The sequence below is a fragment of the Chiloscyllium plagiosum genome, unplaced genomic scaffold (genome assembly GCF_037043375.1).
Source record: "Chiloscyllium plagiosum isolate Xiang-an unplaced genomic scaffold, Cpla_swu_hap1 HiC_scaffold_17, whole genome shotgun sequence".
In the NCBI taxonomy this organism is placed as follows: Eukaryota; Metazoa; Chordata; class Chondrichthyes; order Orectolobiformes; family Hemiscylliidae; genus Chiloscyllium; species Chiloscyllium plagiosum.
This window is the reverse complement of record NW_028270155.1, coordinates 82,051,792-82,067,733: the sequence shown is the minus strand read 5'-3', so window position 1 is coordinate 82,067,733 and position 15,942 is coordinate 82,051,792. Positions and strand designations below refer to the sequence as shown.

Here is a 15,942-nt window from a genome sequence, read left to right as displayed (position 1 = left end):
TCATACAGTCCACACATCCCCAACAGAGGGAAAGACTGGCTTGAATGATTAGCTCGAGCCGTACACAGCGAATGGCTAACTGTTGCACTGAACTTTAGCAAAATGAACAAGAAAGAGTCACGTTCCTGATCAATGAATCGGATGTTACGCTGCGCTATGACACTGTCTATCCAAAGTCACTTTCAAGTTCTTGCAAACTATCAGCCAGTTCACGCTCTGTCTCTCCGGCAAATAGATCAACATGTTCCTGAGTATTGCACTTTTCTGTCTCTTTATTGAGACAACAATTTTCACAGGTATTCTCTCTCTTTCTACAGTACATTGCCTTTCCGTAAAGTCGACCTGTTATTTAATCTTATTTAATATATCGTGTACAATTCTCTTTTGGACAGGTTAAGTCAATTACGGAACTCCACTCTTTTAACTCTTTTATTTAACCTTGCTAGTTTGTTTGTTAATGTCTCTTTCTGTAGGTTCTGGGGTAATCTCGGTTAACGTGACCCAATTTCCCGGGGGCGTGACTGAAACAGTGGGTGCAAATGTGTCCTTCCATTGCTTGATTCCTTTCTTTCAAGTCGGCCAAGCTGTCAAGGTAACCTGGTGGAAACACGGTGTGTAAGGTAGACTCCCTAACTCCAGTTAAGTGAACTATATCGCAGATTTTTTCGTTACACTCAAAGTGTTTTATAATGTCTAGCTTCTCTTCCAGTGTTATAGTAGCCTTTCTTTTGCACAATGTTATCACTAGGACGCTTCTTGTGAACATTCTTGTCACCTTGCTCCTCCATCTTTTCAAAAGAAGGGACAATCTAGGAGTGTTGTACCTTTCACAGGAAGCTGCTCAATGTACCTCTCTCAGAAACCTGCTCTGTACAGTACCTCTCACAGAAAGCTGCTCTTTCGGCAGTTGGCAGTGGCACATGTGCAGAAAGGCATGAGGCGTTTAGAGCAGACATTGGCGCATGCACAGAATAGATTTTGGATTAGTGGTGCTGGAAGAGCACAGCAGTTCAGGCAGCATCCGAGGAGCTGCAAAGTCGATGTATCAGGAATAAAGGCAGAGAGACTGAAGCGTGGAGAGATAAGCTAGAGGAGGATGGGGTGAGGAGAAAGTAGCATGGAGTACAATAGGTGAGTTTGGGAGGGGATGAAGGTGATAGATCAGGGAGGAGGGTGGAGTGGATAGATGGAAAAGAAGATAGGCAGGTAGGACAAGTCATGTGGACAGTGCTGAGCTGGAAGTTTGGAACTAGGGTGAGATGGGGGAAGGGGAAATGAGGAAACTGTTGAAGTCCACATTGATGCCCTGGGGTTGAAGTGTTCCGAGGTGGAAGATAAGGCGTTCTTCCTCCAGTCGTCTGGCGGTGAGGGAGCGGCGGTGAAGGAGGCCCAGGACCTCGGCGGAGTGGGAGTGGAATGTTGGGCCGCAGGGCGGTTTGGTTGATTGGTGCGGGTGTCCCGGAGATGTTCCCTAGGAGGCGTCTAGTCTCTCCAATGTAGAGGAGACCGCATCGGGAGCAACGGATACAATAAATGATATTAGTGGATGTGCAGGTAAAACTTTGATGGATGTGGAAGGCTCCTTTAGGGCCTTGGATGGAGATGATGGAGGAAGTGTGGGCGCAGGTTTTGCAATTCCTGCAATGGCAGGGGAAGGTGCCAGGATGGGAGGGTGGGTTGTTGGGGGGCGTGGACCTGACCAGGTAGTCATGGAGGGAACGATCTTTGCGGAAGGCGGAAAGGGGTGGGGAGGGAAATATATCCCTGGTGGTGGGGTCTTTTTGGAGATGGTTCAGAAATGTCGGCGGATGATTTGGTTTATGAGTAGGTTGGTAGGGTGGAACGCACCAGGGGCGTTCTGTCCTTGTTACGGTTGGAGGGGTGGGGTCTGAGGGCGGAGGTGCGGGATGTGGACAAGATGCACATGCACAGAATGAACCACGCAAACTGATCTCAGCTGGAATCGCATTACATCTAACAGAGGGAAGTGTTCTCAAAACTCTCATTCCTTAATTCATCAGCTACATTATGAGCACATCATGCGGTGAGAATGCACGTTATCTGAGAACTGCCCGGATTTCAAACCAAAATCAGATGAAAATTCCTTAGTTAGTTTCAGAAATTCAATAGGACTCCTTAGATAGCACCTTCCAGACCACTAAAATCTATCATTTAAAAAGACAAGGGCAACAGATACGTGGGAACACAACCAGCTTCACATTCCCCTTCAAGCTACTCAACATGAAATTATATTGTCTTTTCTTCAGGGTTGCTTGATCTTAAGCCTGGAACTCCCAGCCATACAGAATTGTGGATGTAGCCAAAGTGTGTGGATGACAAAAGTTCAAGAAGACAGCTCATTGTTACCTTTTTGTTTGGTAATTCACAGGATGAGGGAATGGCTGGCTCGGTCAGCATTTGTCATTCATCACTAATTGCCCAGAGGGCAGTTAAGAGTCAACCACATTGCTGTGGGTCTGGAATCACTGAAAGGCCAGATCAGGTAAGGATGACAGTTTCCTATCATAAAGGGCATTAGTGAGCCAGATGGGATTTTCTGACAATCAACAATGGGTTCACAGTCATCATTAGATTCTTCATCCCAGATCCTAAAATAATTCAAATTCCATCATGGAATTCGAACCTGATCCCCCAGAACCTTAACTGGGACGCTGAGTAACAGTGCAGTGATAATACCATACCACTAGGTCATCACAGGCCTTTCTCAATGTCATTTAGGGGTTGGCAATAAATGCTGGCGCAGGTACAGCTGGCCAGGTCCCATGAACGAATTAAAGAATTTTCAGCAAGGCAGGGCTGGGTTGACAGGTAACTGAGAGGGGAGAGCAGCAGGTAGGTGTGTAAAGTGGCTAGAGTGACCGCTGGGTTGGGGGTATGGGAATATCAGTCAGTCGAGAGTCAGCATGGTGAATGAGTCAGACTCAAGTCCCTCAGCCTTTCCTCATGAGACCTTCTCTCCATAACAGGCAACATCCTGGTAAATCTCCTTTGCATCGTTTCCAGTTTCTTGGTTTGTCCAGGTGTTTGTCCAATCAGGTCAGAGAGACTAGGGAGAGTCTGAATGATTCATTGTTGTGGCAGGGGAGTGGGGCGGGGGGTCTATGTTACATTGTGGGTTCATGTCAGTAGAAGGTCAGGTGGGTCAGAGGTCACTTGGAAGATTTGGAGTGTCCAGGTGGAGGGCAGTGATATAGTTAATGAAAAACTGGTTTTAATCCTTCCGCCAAGGTAAGTGAGTAAGGACCTTTTGAAGTGTATTGCTGTAACACAGAGTTAAGGGCTCTTTTGGAGGCAGAGCCAATGCCCATAGGAAGTTTAAACCTGCAAAGGGTCTCATTTGCAAATCTTTCACACTGGTACACCCATTGTATAAATATCTGGAGACTGGAAGCTTCTGTTTCAGTTTTGACTGACCAACTCTAATCCTGAACAGAGACTGCAGTTTCAGGCAGTAAGTAAAACGCTCATCTTACTAGCCTCTGCTACCACCATGTGGCTAATGGATGAAATACACTGGCTCTGTCCTCACCTCCTCAATATCATCCAGTCAGATTAACAGACCAATCATTCTGCCAAATAAACTGAAATTCAGAATAAAACATCTGACCATTATACAGACCAAATTACTAGGACTGAAGCAAACAGAAGAAAAATGTGTTTCCTGACTTAAAATAACATAAACAATGGTGCATTTACAATTTTATTCCATTTTTTTTCCTTAGAATGTTAATTACAGCCTTCATGAAAACAGACCAGAGGAGAACATAATTGGTCCCTCGTTAGTCACTAATTAGTTGCTGTCACCAAAGGATGAGAACTGACCTCTTGTGGAAGATGGGCACTGGAAATAATCATAAATGTGACTGTATGGGGAATTACCATCATTTTATGGATTCTGCTGAAAGCAAGTTCTTGGTTGACAGGAATGTTCCTATCCTTCATCAATCATTTGATTCGCCAATTACTTCCTGCAGTTTTCATGTTATCCACCGTTAATATTCTCTTTCTTCCTCTTCCTCTGTTTTCCTTGAACTCCTTCCTCCATAATGTAATTCCCAAATCCACTTCCTGTTAAAATGAGCCCTGAGCAGACTTTTTGTGGCTGCTAATTACGTTCACCAATTTCTTTCTTCTTTCACTCTTCACAGCACTTCATCAATGTTAGCTTTTTTTTGTCCAACTGATTCTTTCCATCCTCCTGTGACCTCATAATTCAAAGCTAGTTAATTAGTGGTTCTCCTTTCTTTTTTAAAGTTTCAGTTTTCCATCTATACAAAACAACATTCCAAATCACGCTCTTTACAAACTGTTTCTTGAATTGTTTATTAATGTTCTTGGTAAGCAGCCATCTCTTCTTATGAAATATAATCTTTCCTGTTGCTTTTGTTGACTTCATCTGCAAATACTATACTTCTTAATATGGAATTCTTGCAAGTGTTCTAGTCTCATCCTTCCATTAATATAAATCATTTGTGGATTTTGAAATATGCATTCATATTGACAGCAAATGAAGACAAAAATCCTACAGCTCCAAAAGTATCAAAGCGCTTGGTAAATTAAGGATTGAGAATGAATGTAAAACACAGATTAGGAGATTAAGAAACCGTTTAGAAAGTGAAAATAGAAAACTTAGTCTAGATTTAGGAATTTTAAGAGCCATGCCAGCAGTTGGGTGGAAATTATGCACAACAAGCTAATTTAGAAACACAGCTATTAAATCACCATTTCTGAACGGACTGAAGAGGGGCTATCACAATTGTAAATGATGACGCAGAGAGGGTTATTTTGTAAAACAAAATAAGTTACGATAAGGAATTCTGGATCTACTGTCCTCTCTGATATTGAGCCCCAGAACCTCACTGTGATTAGGTCATATGAAAAAAATCATAGAACATAGAACATAGAACGCTATAGCCCAGTATAGGCCCTTCAGTCCTTGATGTTGCACCAACCTGTGAAACCAATCTGAAGCCTATCTATCCTACACTATTACCTTTCATCCATATGCATATCCAATGACCATTTAAATGCCCTTAAATGTGACGAGTCTACTACTGTTGCAGGCAGCGTGTTCCACACCCCTACTATACTCGAAGTAAAGAAACTACCTCTGACATCTGTCCTATATCTGTCACCCCTCAGTTTACAGCTATGTCCCCTTGTGCTAGCTATCGCCATCCAAGGAAAACAAAAGCTCTCACTGTCTACTCTATCTAACCCTCTGATTACTTATATGTCTCAATTAAGTCACCTCTCAACCTTCTTCTCTCTAATGAAAACAGCTTCAAGTCCCTCAGCCTTTCCTTATAAGATCTTTTCTCGATACCAGGCAGCATCCTAGTAAATCTCCTCTGAATCCTTTCCAAAGTTTCCACATCCTTCCTATAATGCAGTAACCAGAACCGTACACAATACTTCAAGTGCAGCATACCAGAGTTTTGTACAGCTGCAGCATAAACTTGTGGCCCTGAAACTCAATCCCTCTACCAATAACCTACTGGATGCCTTCTTAACAACCCTATCAGGCTGGGTGGCAACTTTCATGGATCTATGTACATAGACACCAAGATCTCTCTGTTCATCCACACTGCCAAGAATCTTACCATTAGCCCAGTACTCTGCATTCCTGTTACTCCTTCCAAAATGGATCACTTCATATTTTTCCACATTAAACTCCATTTGCCACCTCTCATCCCAGCTCTGCAGCTTATCTATGTCCCTTTGTAACCTGCAACATCCTTATGCACTATCCACAACTCTATGACCTTAGTATCATCGAAAATTTACTAACTCATCCTTCTACGCCCTCATCTAAGTAATTTATAAGAATGATAAACAGCAGTGGCTCATTACAAGGGAGTGTTGACTTGTTGAGCCGAAGGGACTGTTTCCACACTGTAGAGAATCTAATCGGATTTAGCTTTACTGGTAATACCAACATCTGTTACTGATCTCGAATTGTCTGTAGGAAGTGGGGGTGAGCTAAACACTTGAACCTCCTTGGGATGTCTAGCCACCCAGAATGTTGTCAGGAATGGTGTTCCAGAATTTTGAACCAGCAACAGTAAAGAAATGTGAATGTAGTTTTAAATCAGAGTGGTGTGTGAGTTTGAGAAGAACCTGCTTGTAATGGTGTTCCAATACATCTGCTGTCCTTGTCCTTTGATCTGGTAGATCTTGTTGATTTGAAAAGTGCTGTTCAAGGAGGCGAGTGAATTGTTGCAGTGCAGCGTGTAATGTAAAGTACATACTAAATGTCAATGCATCAGTGAGGGGAGTGAATTGTGAAGTTGGTGGATAAGATGCTGATTAAGATTGCTGTTTTGTGTTGTGTTAAGCTTCTCGTTGGAGCTACACTCATCCAGGCAAGCAGACATTCTCCCATTACATTCCTGACTTGTACTTTGTAGACGGTGGACAGGTTTTGTGGAGTCAGCAGATAGGTTACTAACTGCAGAAGTCCTAATCTCTGAACTGTTTTTGAAGGCAACGTATTTATATGACTGCTACAGCTCAGTCTTTGATCAAAGGAAACTCATTTGTTGATATGGGGCATAAACTAAGACTAAATTTTTTGCACATCTATGGAAGGTTGGATTCTCTTTGAAGATGGTCATTATGTTGTATAAATGTTACTTATCACGTCTTAGTCTAAGGCAAAAGTGAGGACTGCAGATGCTAGAACCAGAGTTTAGATCAGAATGGTGCTGGAAAAGCACAGCATATCAGGCAGCATCCGAGGAGCAGGATGAAGGGCTTTTGCCCGAATCGTCGATTTTCCTGCTCTTCGGATGCTGCCTAACCTGCTATGCTTTTCCAGCACCACTCTGATCTAAACTTCTTAGTTTAAATCTGAATGTTGTGCTAGTTAGGAGCACTGCTTCAGTATCACTGTGGTTGTGAATGCTGTTGAATGGTCTGTTATTGTCATTTATTTTCATCAAGTTAATCTCCTGTAGGAGTCCCTTTCTCAGGTGTAAAATTTTCTGGCGCTTTTGTTTATTCATTTGTGGGATGGGAACATAGCTGGCTAGCTAGCATTTATTGCCCGTCCCTAGTTGCACTTGAGAATGTGGTAATGAACTTCTACAGTCCCGCTGCTGTGGGTTGACCCACAATGGTATGAGAGAGGGAATTCCAGGATGTTGACCTAGCAATGGTGAAGAAATGGTGGTATATTTCCAAGTTGGGATGGTGAGTGGCTTGGAGGGGAAATTGAACATAGTGGTGTTCCCATGTATATGCTGCCCTTGTCGTTCTAGATTTCCATGGTAAATGGTCGCAGTGGAATAGGCAGTGCCCGGCTCTAGTGTCCGGGCTTGTTTCCCTCCGTCTGCTTTTTCTTTTCCTTTTTTTCTCAGTTTTACTTTCCTTTTGCTCAAACGTAGCTGATAAAGAGAGTTCTTCTGCAGTTGTTCAAGGTTGTTCAAGGTTTGGCGCACTGACCTTTACACCGCTGAGGCCAAACGCCAGCTCGCAGATACCTCCTCCTACCGTCCCCTTGACCATGACCCCACCCCCCACCACCAAACCATCATCTCCCAGACCATCCATAACCTCATCACCTCAGGGGACCTCCCATCCACCGCCTCCAACCTCATAGTCCCACAACCCCGCACCGCCCGTTTCTACCTCCTGCCCAAAATCCACAAACCTGACTGCCCCGGACGACCCATCGTCTCAGCCTGCTCCTGCCCAACCGAACTCATCTCGGCATACCTCGACACGGTCCTGTCCCCACTAGTCCAAGAACTCCCCACCTACGTTCGTGACACCACCCACGCCCTCCACCTCCTCCAGGATTTCCGCTTCCCCGGTCCCCAACGCCTCATCTTCACCATGGACATCCAGTCCCTGTACACCTCCATCCCCCATCACGAAGGACTCAAAGCACTCCGCTTCTTCCTTTCCCGCCGTACCACCCAGTACCCTTCCACCGACACCCTCCTTCGACTGACCGAACTGGTCCTCACCCTGAACAACTTTTCTTTCCAATCCTCCCACTTTCTCCAAACAAAAGGAGTAGCCATGGGCACCCGCATGGGCCCCAGCTATGCCTGCCTCTTCGTAGGGTATGTGGAACAATCCATCTTCCGCAACTACACTGGCCCCACCCCCCATCTTTTCCTTCGCTACATTGATGACTGTATCGGCGCTACCTCGTGCTCCCACGAGGAGGTTGAACAGTTCATCCACTACACTAACACCTTCCACCCCGACCTCAAATTCACCTGGACAGTCTCGGACTCCTCCCTCCCCTTCCTAGACCTTTCTGTTTCTATCTCAGGTGACCGAATCAACACGGACATCTACTACAAACCAACCGACTCCCACAGCTACCTGGACTACACCTCCTCCCATCCTGCCCCCTGTAAAAACGCCATCCCATTCTCCCAATTCCTTCGTCTCCGCCGCATCTGCTCCCAGGAGGACCAGTTCAAAATACGTACAACACAGATGGCCTCCTTCTTCAAGGACCGCAATTTCCCCCCGACGTGGTCGACGGTGCCCTCCACCGCATCTCCTCCACTTCCCGCTCCTCCGCCCCTGAGCCCCGCCCCTCCAACCGCCACCAGGACAGAACCCCACTGGTCCTCACCTACCACCCCACCAATCTCCATGTACAGCGCATCATCCGCCGTCACTTCCGCCACCTCCAAACAGACCCCAGCACCAAGGATATATTTCCCTCCCCTCCCCTATCAGCTTTCCGTAGAGACCACTCCCTTCGCGACTCCCTTGTCAGATCCACACCCCCCACCGACCCAACCTCCACTCCCGGCACCTTCCCTTGCAACCGCAGGAGGTGCAACACTTGCGCCCACACCTCCCCCCTCACTTCTCTCCAAGGCCCCAAAGGAAACTTCCATATCCGCCACAGATTCACCTGCACCTCCACCCACATCATCTACTGCATCCGCTGCAGCCGGTGTGGCCTCCTCTATATTGGGGAGACAGGCCGCCTACTTGCGGAGCGATTCAGAGAGCACCTCTGGGCCACCCGGACGAACCAACCCAACCACCCTGTAGCACAGCATTTCAACTCCCCCTCCCACTCCACCGAGGATATGCAGGTCATTGGACTCATCCACCGCCAAACCACAACAACGTGATGGTCGGAGGAGGAGCGTCTTATCTTCCGACTGGGAACCCTCCAACCACAGGGGATGAACTTGGACTTCACCAGTTTCTTCATCCCCCCTCCCCCCACCTTGTCTCAGCCGAATCCCTCCAGCCCGGCACCGCCTTCCTGACCTGCAGTCTTCTTCTTGACCTCTCCGCCTCCATCCTACTCCAACCTATCACTCTCACCTTGACCTCTTTCCACCTATCACATTTCCAACGCCCCTCCTCCAAGTCCCTCCTGCCTACCTTTTATCTTCTCCTGCTGAACACTCTCTGCTCATTCCTGAAGAAGGGCCTGTGCCCGAAACGTCGAATCTCCTGTTCCCTGGATGCTGCCTGACCTGCTGTGCTGTTCCAGCAATAAAGTTTCAACTCTGGGGAACCAGCATGGCATGGGATGGTGAAGCCCAGAGCTGGACTCTGGCAGTGGCATGGTGTGGTTGACATGGCCTGGAGAGGGACTCAGGTGGCAGCATGGTGTTAGCTGGTGTAGCCTGGAGCTGTACAGTAGCAGCAAAGAAGGAAAATTGGACTTTCTTTAGGTTATCTTTCTTTATATTAAATGAATATTTTTCCTCAGTAATCACAGTGGAAAAACACAACTTTTTCGAGGAGAATACTGAGATACAGGCTGCTAGACTAGATGGGATTGAGCTTCACAAGGAGAAGGTGTTAGCAATTCTGGAGAGTGAGAAAATTGCTAAGTCCTCTGGGCTGGATGGGATTTATCCTCGGATTCTCTGGGAAGCCTGGGAGGAGATTGCAGAGCCTTTGGCTTTGATCTTTAGGTCATCATTGTCTACAGAAATAGTGCCAGAAGACTGGGGAATAGTAAAAGTTGTCCCTTGCTCAAGAAGGGGAGTAGAGTCAACCATGATAATTATAGACCAGTGAGTCTTACATCGGTTGTGGGTAAAGTGTTGGAAAAGATTTTAAGAGATAGGATTTTTAATCATCTGGAGAGGAATAAGTTGATTATGGATAGTCAACACGGTTTTGTGAAGGGTAGGTCGTGCATCACAAAACTTATTGAGTTCTTTGAGATGGTGACCAAACAGATGAATGAGGGTAAAGTGGTTGATGTGAAGGAACCACTTTAAAGCATTTGGTAAGGTTCCCCATGGTAGACTATTGCATAAAATACTGCGGCATGGGATTGAGGGTGATTTAGCAGTTCTTTAGCAGTAGTTGGCTCGCTGAACGAAGACAGAAGGTGGAGGTTGATGGCATATGTTCATCCTGGTGCTCAGTTATGAGCGGTGGACAGCAAGGATCTGTTTTGGGGCCAGTGCTGTTTGTCATTTTTACAGATGACCTAGATGAGGGCATAGAAGTGTGGTTAGTAAATTTGCGGATGATACTAAGGTCGGCGGAATAGTGGTTAGTTCTGAAGGATGTTGCAGGTTACAGAGGGACATGCAGAGTTGGGCTGAGTGATAGCAATGGAGCTTAATGTGGAAAAGTGTGTTGTGATTTACTTTGGAAGGAGTAACTGGAATAAAGAGTACTGGAGTAATGGTAAGAATCGTGGTCGTGTAGAAGAGCATAGAGATCTCAGTGTCCATGTACATAGATCCCTGAAAGTTGCCATCCAGGTTGATAGGGTTGTTAAGCAGGACGAGGGATTGAGTCGAGTGATTGAGTTTCAGAGCCGTGAAGTCATGCTGCAGTTGTTCAAAATTCTGGTGTTGCCGCACTTGGACTATTGCATAAGGTTCTGGATGCTGCATTACAAGAACGATGTGGAAGCTTTGGAAAGGCTGCAGAGAATTACTAGGATGTTGTCTGGTATGGAGAAAAGGTCTTACAAAGAAAGGCTGAGAAACTAGTGGCTGTTTTGCTTAGAGAGAAGAAGGTTGAGTGGTGACTTAATTGAGACATATAAGATAATCAGAGAGTTAGATAGGATGGACAGTGAGAGCCTTTTTCCTCGGATGGTGATGGATAGCATGAGGGGACATAGCTTTAAGTTGAGGGGTGATAGATATAGGACAGATGTCAGAAGTAATTTCTTTACTCAGAGAGTATTGGGGTGTGAAATGCACTGCTGGCAACTACAGTAGACTTGCCAAGTTTAAGGGCATTTAATAAATATCATTGGATAAACATATGAATGAAAATACAATACTGTGGGATGAATAAACTTCAGATTCATTCCACAGGTTGGCGCAAGATCGAGGACCGAAGGGCACATACTGTACTGTAATGTTCTGTGTTCTATGTTTTAATTTTATTTGAAGTTAATGTGGATGGTGCCATACATGGTTACTGTACACACTTTTCTCTGTATTTTATATTGAATAGACATGGTAATGTATGATTCAAATCAAATGGAAGTGATTATAGGTTAGGTAGATGCTGTCTGTGAATCTTTGGTGAATTTCTGCAGTGCATCTTGTAGATAATACTCACTGTTGCTCCTGCCCGTCAGTGGTGGAGGTAGTGGATGCTTGTGGATGATGTGCCATTGAGGCAGGGCTGATTTGTCCTGGATGGCGTCAATCTTCTTGAGTATTTATGGAGCTGCCCCTATCCCCCAGGGAAGTGGGGGGTACTCCATCACACTCCTGACTTGTGCATTGTAGGTTATGGACAGGCTTTAGGGAGTTAGGAGGTGAGTTCCTTGGCCCAGCAATCCTAGACTCTGACCTGCTCTTAGAGCCATTGTGTTTATGTGGTAAATCCAGTTGAGTTTCTGGTCAATGGTAATTCCCAGGATTTTGATTGTAGAGGATACAGTATTGGTAACACTGTTGAATGTCAATGGGTAGTGGTTAGATTGTCTCTTATTGGTGATGGTAATTGCTTGGCAATTGCATGGTGCGAATGCCACTTGCCACTTGTCAACACAAGCCTGGATATTATCCAGATCTTGTTGCCATTGAACATGGTCTGCTTCAGTATCTGAGGAGTTGTGAATGGTGCTGAATATTGTGCCGTCATTGGTGAACATCCCCACTTCTGAGCTTATGATGGAGTGAAGCTCATTGATGAAGCAGCTGAAGATGGTTGGGCTGAGCACACTACCTGAGGAATACGTGCAGATCCATCTGGTTTTATTTCTTTACGACTTTGTAGTGATTGGAACATCTGAGTGGCTTACTGGGTCATATAAAGTTAAATGCAGTCGTCCAAAGCTTAGACTACTTTTGCTATGACTGTAAAGGACAATGCTCAAAGTGATGTGCTGGGTGTCACAGCCCTCCAAGTAACCACTATGATTGTTAAGGTACTTTTTGAAAGGAGTGACAGCACAGCACAAAGATCCTTTCTCAGGATTACTGTGTGTAATGCCCCACAGTGCCACAACATCAGTGCCTTTTTCTATCAACCAGCCTCAACTGCAGCAAATAAGGTGAAGCAGCTAGTCCTGCCTTGTGGTCTCATGGCTGTTCACAGTCATTCTCCAAGAACAGCAGCAGCCATCTCATACGGAACGTCAGCAACTTTCCATTGCTCATGCAGCAGGTACTGGGAGTCATAGACTCATACAGCACGATCCAACCAGTCCATACGAACATAATATTGTCTTTTGAACCTTGTAATTGTAACCACATTCATCACTTCCTTTGGAAGTCCATTCCACATGCGAACCACTGTCTGTGTAAAAACGTTGCCCTTCTCGTCCTTTTTAAATCTTTCTCCTATCATCTTAAAATTATGCCCATAGTCTTGAAATTCCTCATCATTGGGAAAAGATACCTACTATTCACCTTATCAGTACCCCTCATGATTTTAAAAGCTTATATACAATCACTCCTCACCCTCTCATGCTCCAGTGAAAAAAGTCTCAGCCTATCCAGCCCCTCCCTATACCTCAAACCTTCCATTCCCAGAAGCATCCTGGTGAACCTTTCCTGATCCCTCTCCAGCATGATGATACCGTTCCTAAAGCTGGAAGACCAGATTACTGCAGATGAACACTGTTACAGACAAAAAGACATGGAAGTCAGATACCAAAGGCACCAGTGTGATATTTAACATTTGCATGGAATGTTACATCCTCTGCTCTGTAAGTTTGGTTTGCAATGCTTATGTTGTTTTTCTGTTTAACATTATTACCTTGAAGATACTGTGATGGTCAGCAACACAACCCAGGAAAGCTATGGAAGATTTGTGAATGAGACATTGGGATTGTGTTTGTTGGTTTACAATCCATCAGTCAAGGTCAGGTTGGCTGAAAATGTGCTGTATGTGTTTTCTCTTCCTCTTTTCTTTCATCTCCTCCTCTCCCTACTCTTCCTTCTCATTCTGTATTTCTTCCTTCTGCTAGTCACCATAGGTGGAAAAGACTGTGCTCATGTGATAGTTAGGCTGTGCAACATGTAGCCGGTTCTCCAGAAATTAACGCAGTCTTGGCCAAGCTTTCCTAGTACAGCTATAACACTAGCATCTGCCCAACAATGTAGAAAATTGCCCAAGCATGCTTCCCCCTCCATCAACGTCCTGGGGATTACTATTGATTTGAAACTCAACTGGACTCACCATAATCAAGCAGTGTCAACAGGAGGCTAGGAATACCATAGCAAGTAACTCACCTCCTGACTCCCTATCCACCATCTATCATGGCACAACTCAGGAATTCTCCACTTGCCTGGATGGGTGCAACACCAACAACCCTCAAGATACTTGACATCATCCAGGACAAAGCAGCCTGCTCTATTGACAACACATCTACAAACATCCATTCCTTCCACCTCCAATGATCAGTCGCAGCAGTGTGTACTATCTACACGATACATGCAGAAATTTGCCAAAGATCTTTAGGTAGCATCTTCCAAAGCCACAACCACTTCCACCCAGAAAGACAAGGGCACCAGATACAGAGGAACCCTGCAACCTGCAGGTTCCTCTCTCAGTCACTCACGATCCTGACACAGAAATAAATCATTCTTTAATATGTAAATCCCAGAACTCCATTTCAGTTACATTCTCAAGATAGTTTTAGTTTTCCTAACAATAGTTGGCACCTCAGCTCAGACAATGCGTGAAGGGTGTGAGGTTGCAATCTGTTTGTGTCCCAATGTTGAGTCAGACTGGTTCTATTTCTGAAGTGGGACTTACAGAATCTTACACGGATTTATGCAGTTTTTGAGCAAAATGACAGAGTGCACCACTGGTATACTGCACTTTGTCCTTCACTGTTGCTGGATTAAAATTCCAGAATTCCCTCCCTAAGGACAGAGAACGAAGAACAATACAACACAGAAACAGGCCCTTTGACCCTGTAAGCCTGCACCGATACATTTTGCCCTTCTATATTCAAACTGTGTTCATTTAGAAGCCCCACATCCCTCTATTCCCTTCCTATTCATGTGTTCATTCAGGCATTTCTTGGATGTTGCTTTTGTGGCTAATTCCACCACCTCCTCTGGCATCGTGTTCCAGGCACTCACTAATGTTTGTGTGAAAAATGTGCCACTCACATCTCTTTTAAACATCCCTCCTTGCACATTGAACCTGTGTCCCCTAATAATTGACCCCTCCACCCTGGGCACAAACTGGCTGCATGTTGCATAGCCTGACTGTCACAAGAGCACTCTTTTCCAATCTATCCATTCGGTTCACAATCTTATAAACTTCTAACAGGTAGCTCCTCAACTCCAATGCTCCAGTGAAAACCAACCCAGTCTATCCAACCTTTCTTCATAGCTAAAATTCCCCATACCAGGCAAAATCCTGGTAAATCTTTACTGTACCCTCTCCAAAGCATCCACATCCTTCTGGTCGTGTGGTGACCAGAACTATATGCCAAGTTTGGTCTAACAAAATTCTATAAAGCTGCAGCATAACTTGTTTATCTTTATACTGAATTCCCCTTCCAATGAAGGCAAGCATGTCATAGACCTTTTATACTACCATATCTACCTGCACTGCCATGTCAGTGGTCTGTGGACCTGCATTCCCAGATCCAACTGCCTTTCAAAACTCCTAAGGATTCTGCTATTGTAGGGGTCTACCTGGACTGCAGCATGGTTTGGAGGTACCGATGTTGGACTAGGGTGAAAAAAGTTAGAAATCCCACAACAGCAGGTTATAGTCTAATAGGTTGATTCGGAAGCACTGGCTTTCGCAGCATTGCTCCTTCATCAGGTGGTTGTGGAGTATAAGATCATAAGACACAGAATGTATAGCAAAAGGCTTACAGTGTCATGGAGCTGTAATGATATTTTAAGCAAACTTAGATTAAGTCTTTCATCAATTAGAATGGACATGCTAGTTTTGATTCTTTAATATGTAAATCACAGAACTCCATTTCAGTTACATTCTCAAGACAGTTTTAGTTTTCCTAACAATAGTTGCCACCTCAGCTCAGACAATGCATGAAGCGTGCAAGGTTGCAATCTGTCTGTGTCCCAATGTTGAGTCTATCTCTGAAGTGGGACTTACAGAATCTTACACGGATTTATGCAGTTTTTGAGCAAAATAAAATGTGATTCTGCTAATACAAATTCACCCCTAAAACTTACACGTGTGTGCGTGCAGGAGAGACAGAGTGAGTGTGTGCATGTGGGTGTGAGTGCATGTGAAAGAGTGTGTGTATGTGCGTGGGTAAGCTTGCTCAAGTAGGTGTATGAGTGTGATGGCTATAGGCTTGTGAGAGGGTGCGTGCATGGGTGTGAGTGTGGGCGGTGCATGTGTGTGCATATGAGAGAGAACGTGTGTATGAGAGAGGCTCTGTGTGTGTATGAGTATGTAGGAGTGTGTGTGTTGTGTGTGAGAGAGTGTATAGTATAGTGGGTCATTTGTAGTGTGACATGAACCCAAATTCCCAGTTGAGGCCATCCCCAGGGG

At 45.0% G+C, this 15,942-nt stretch overlaps 1 protein-coding gene across 1 annotated transcript; it reads left to right on the top strand.

Moving 5' to 3' along the window:
- The first annotated feature begins 215 nt into the window (after nt 1-215).
- Nucleotides 216-4,884, top strand: LOC148147446 (uncharacterized). The gene is made up of 4 exons (XM_087995588.1): nt 216-296; nt 474-592; nt 2,390-2,503; nt 3,744-4,884. Exons 1-4 carry the CDS (start codon nt 242-244, stop codon nt 3,813-3,815), a joined length of 360 nt encoding a protein of 119 aa, XP_087851714.1. The 5' UTR covers nt 216-241; the 3' UTR covers nt 3,816-4,884.
- Nucleotides 4,885-15,942: the final 11,058 nt, after the last annotated feature.

Bases quoted from the DNA above. Each gene is read 5' to 3' on its own strand.
- LOC148147446 (XM_087995588.1), top strand. From the start codon at position 242: ATGTTCCTGAGTATTGCACTTTTCTGTCTCTTTATTGAGACAACAATT. The intron at 297-473 runs GTATTCTCTCTC...CTCTTTCTGTAG, and splicing joins TGAGACAACAATTTTCACAG to GTTCTGGGGTAATCTCGGTT. The intron at 593-2,389 runs GTAACCTGGTGG...GGTAATTCACAG, and splicing joins AAGTCGGCCAAGCTGTCAAG to GATGAGGGAATGGCTGGCTC.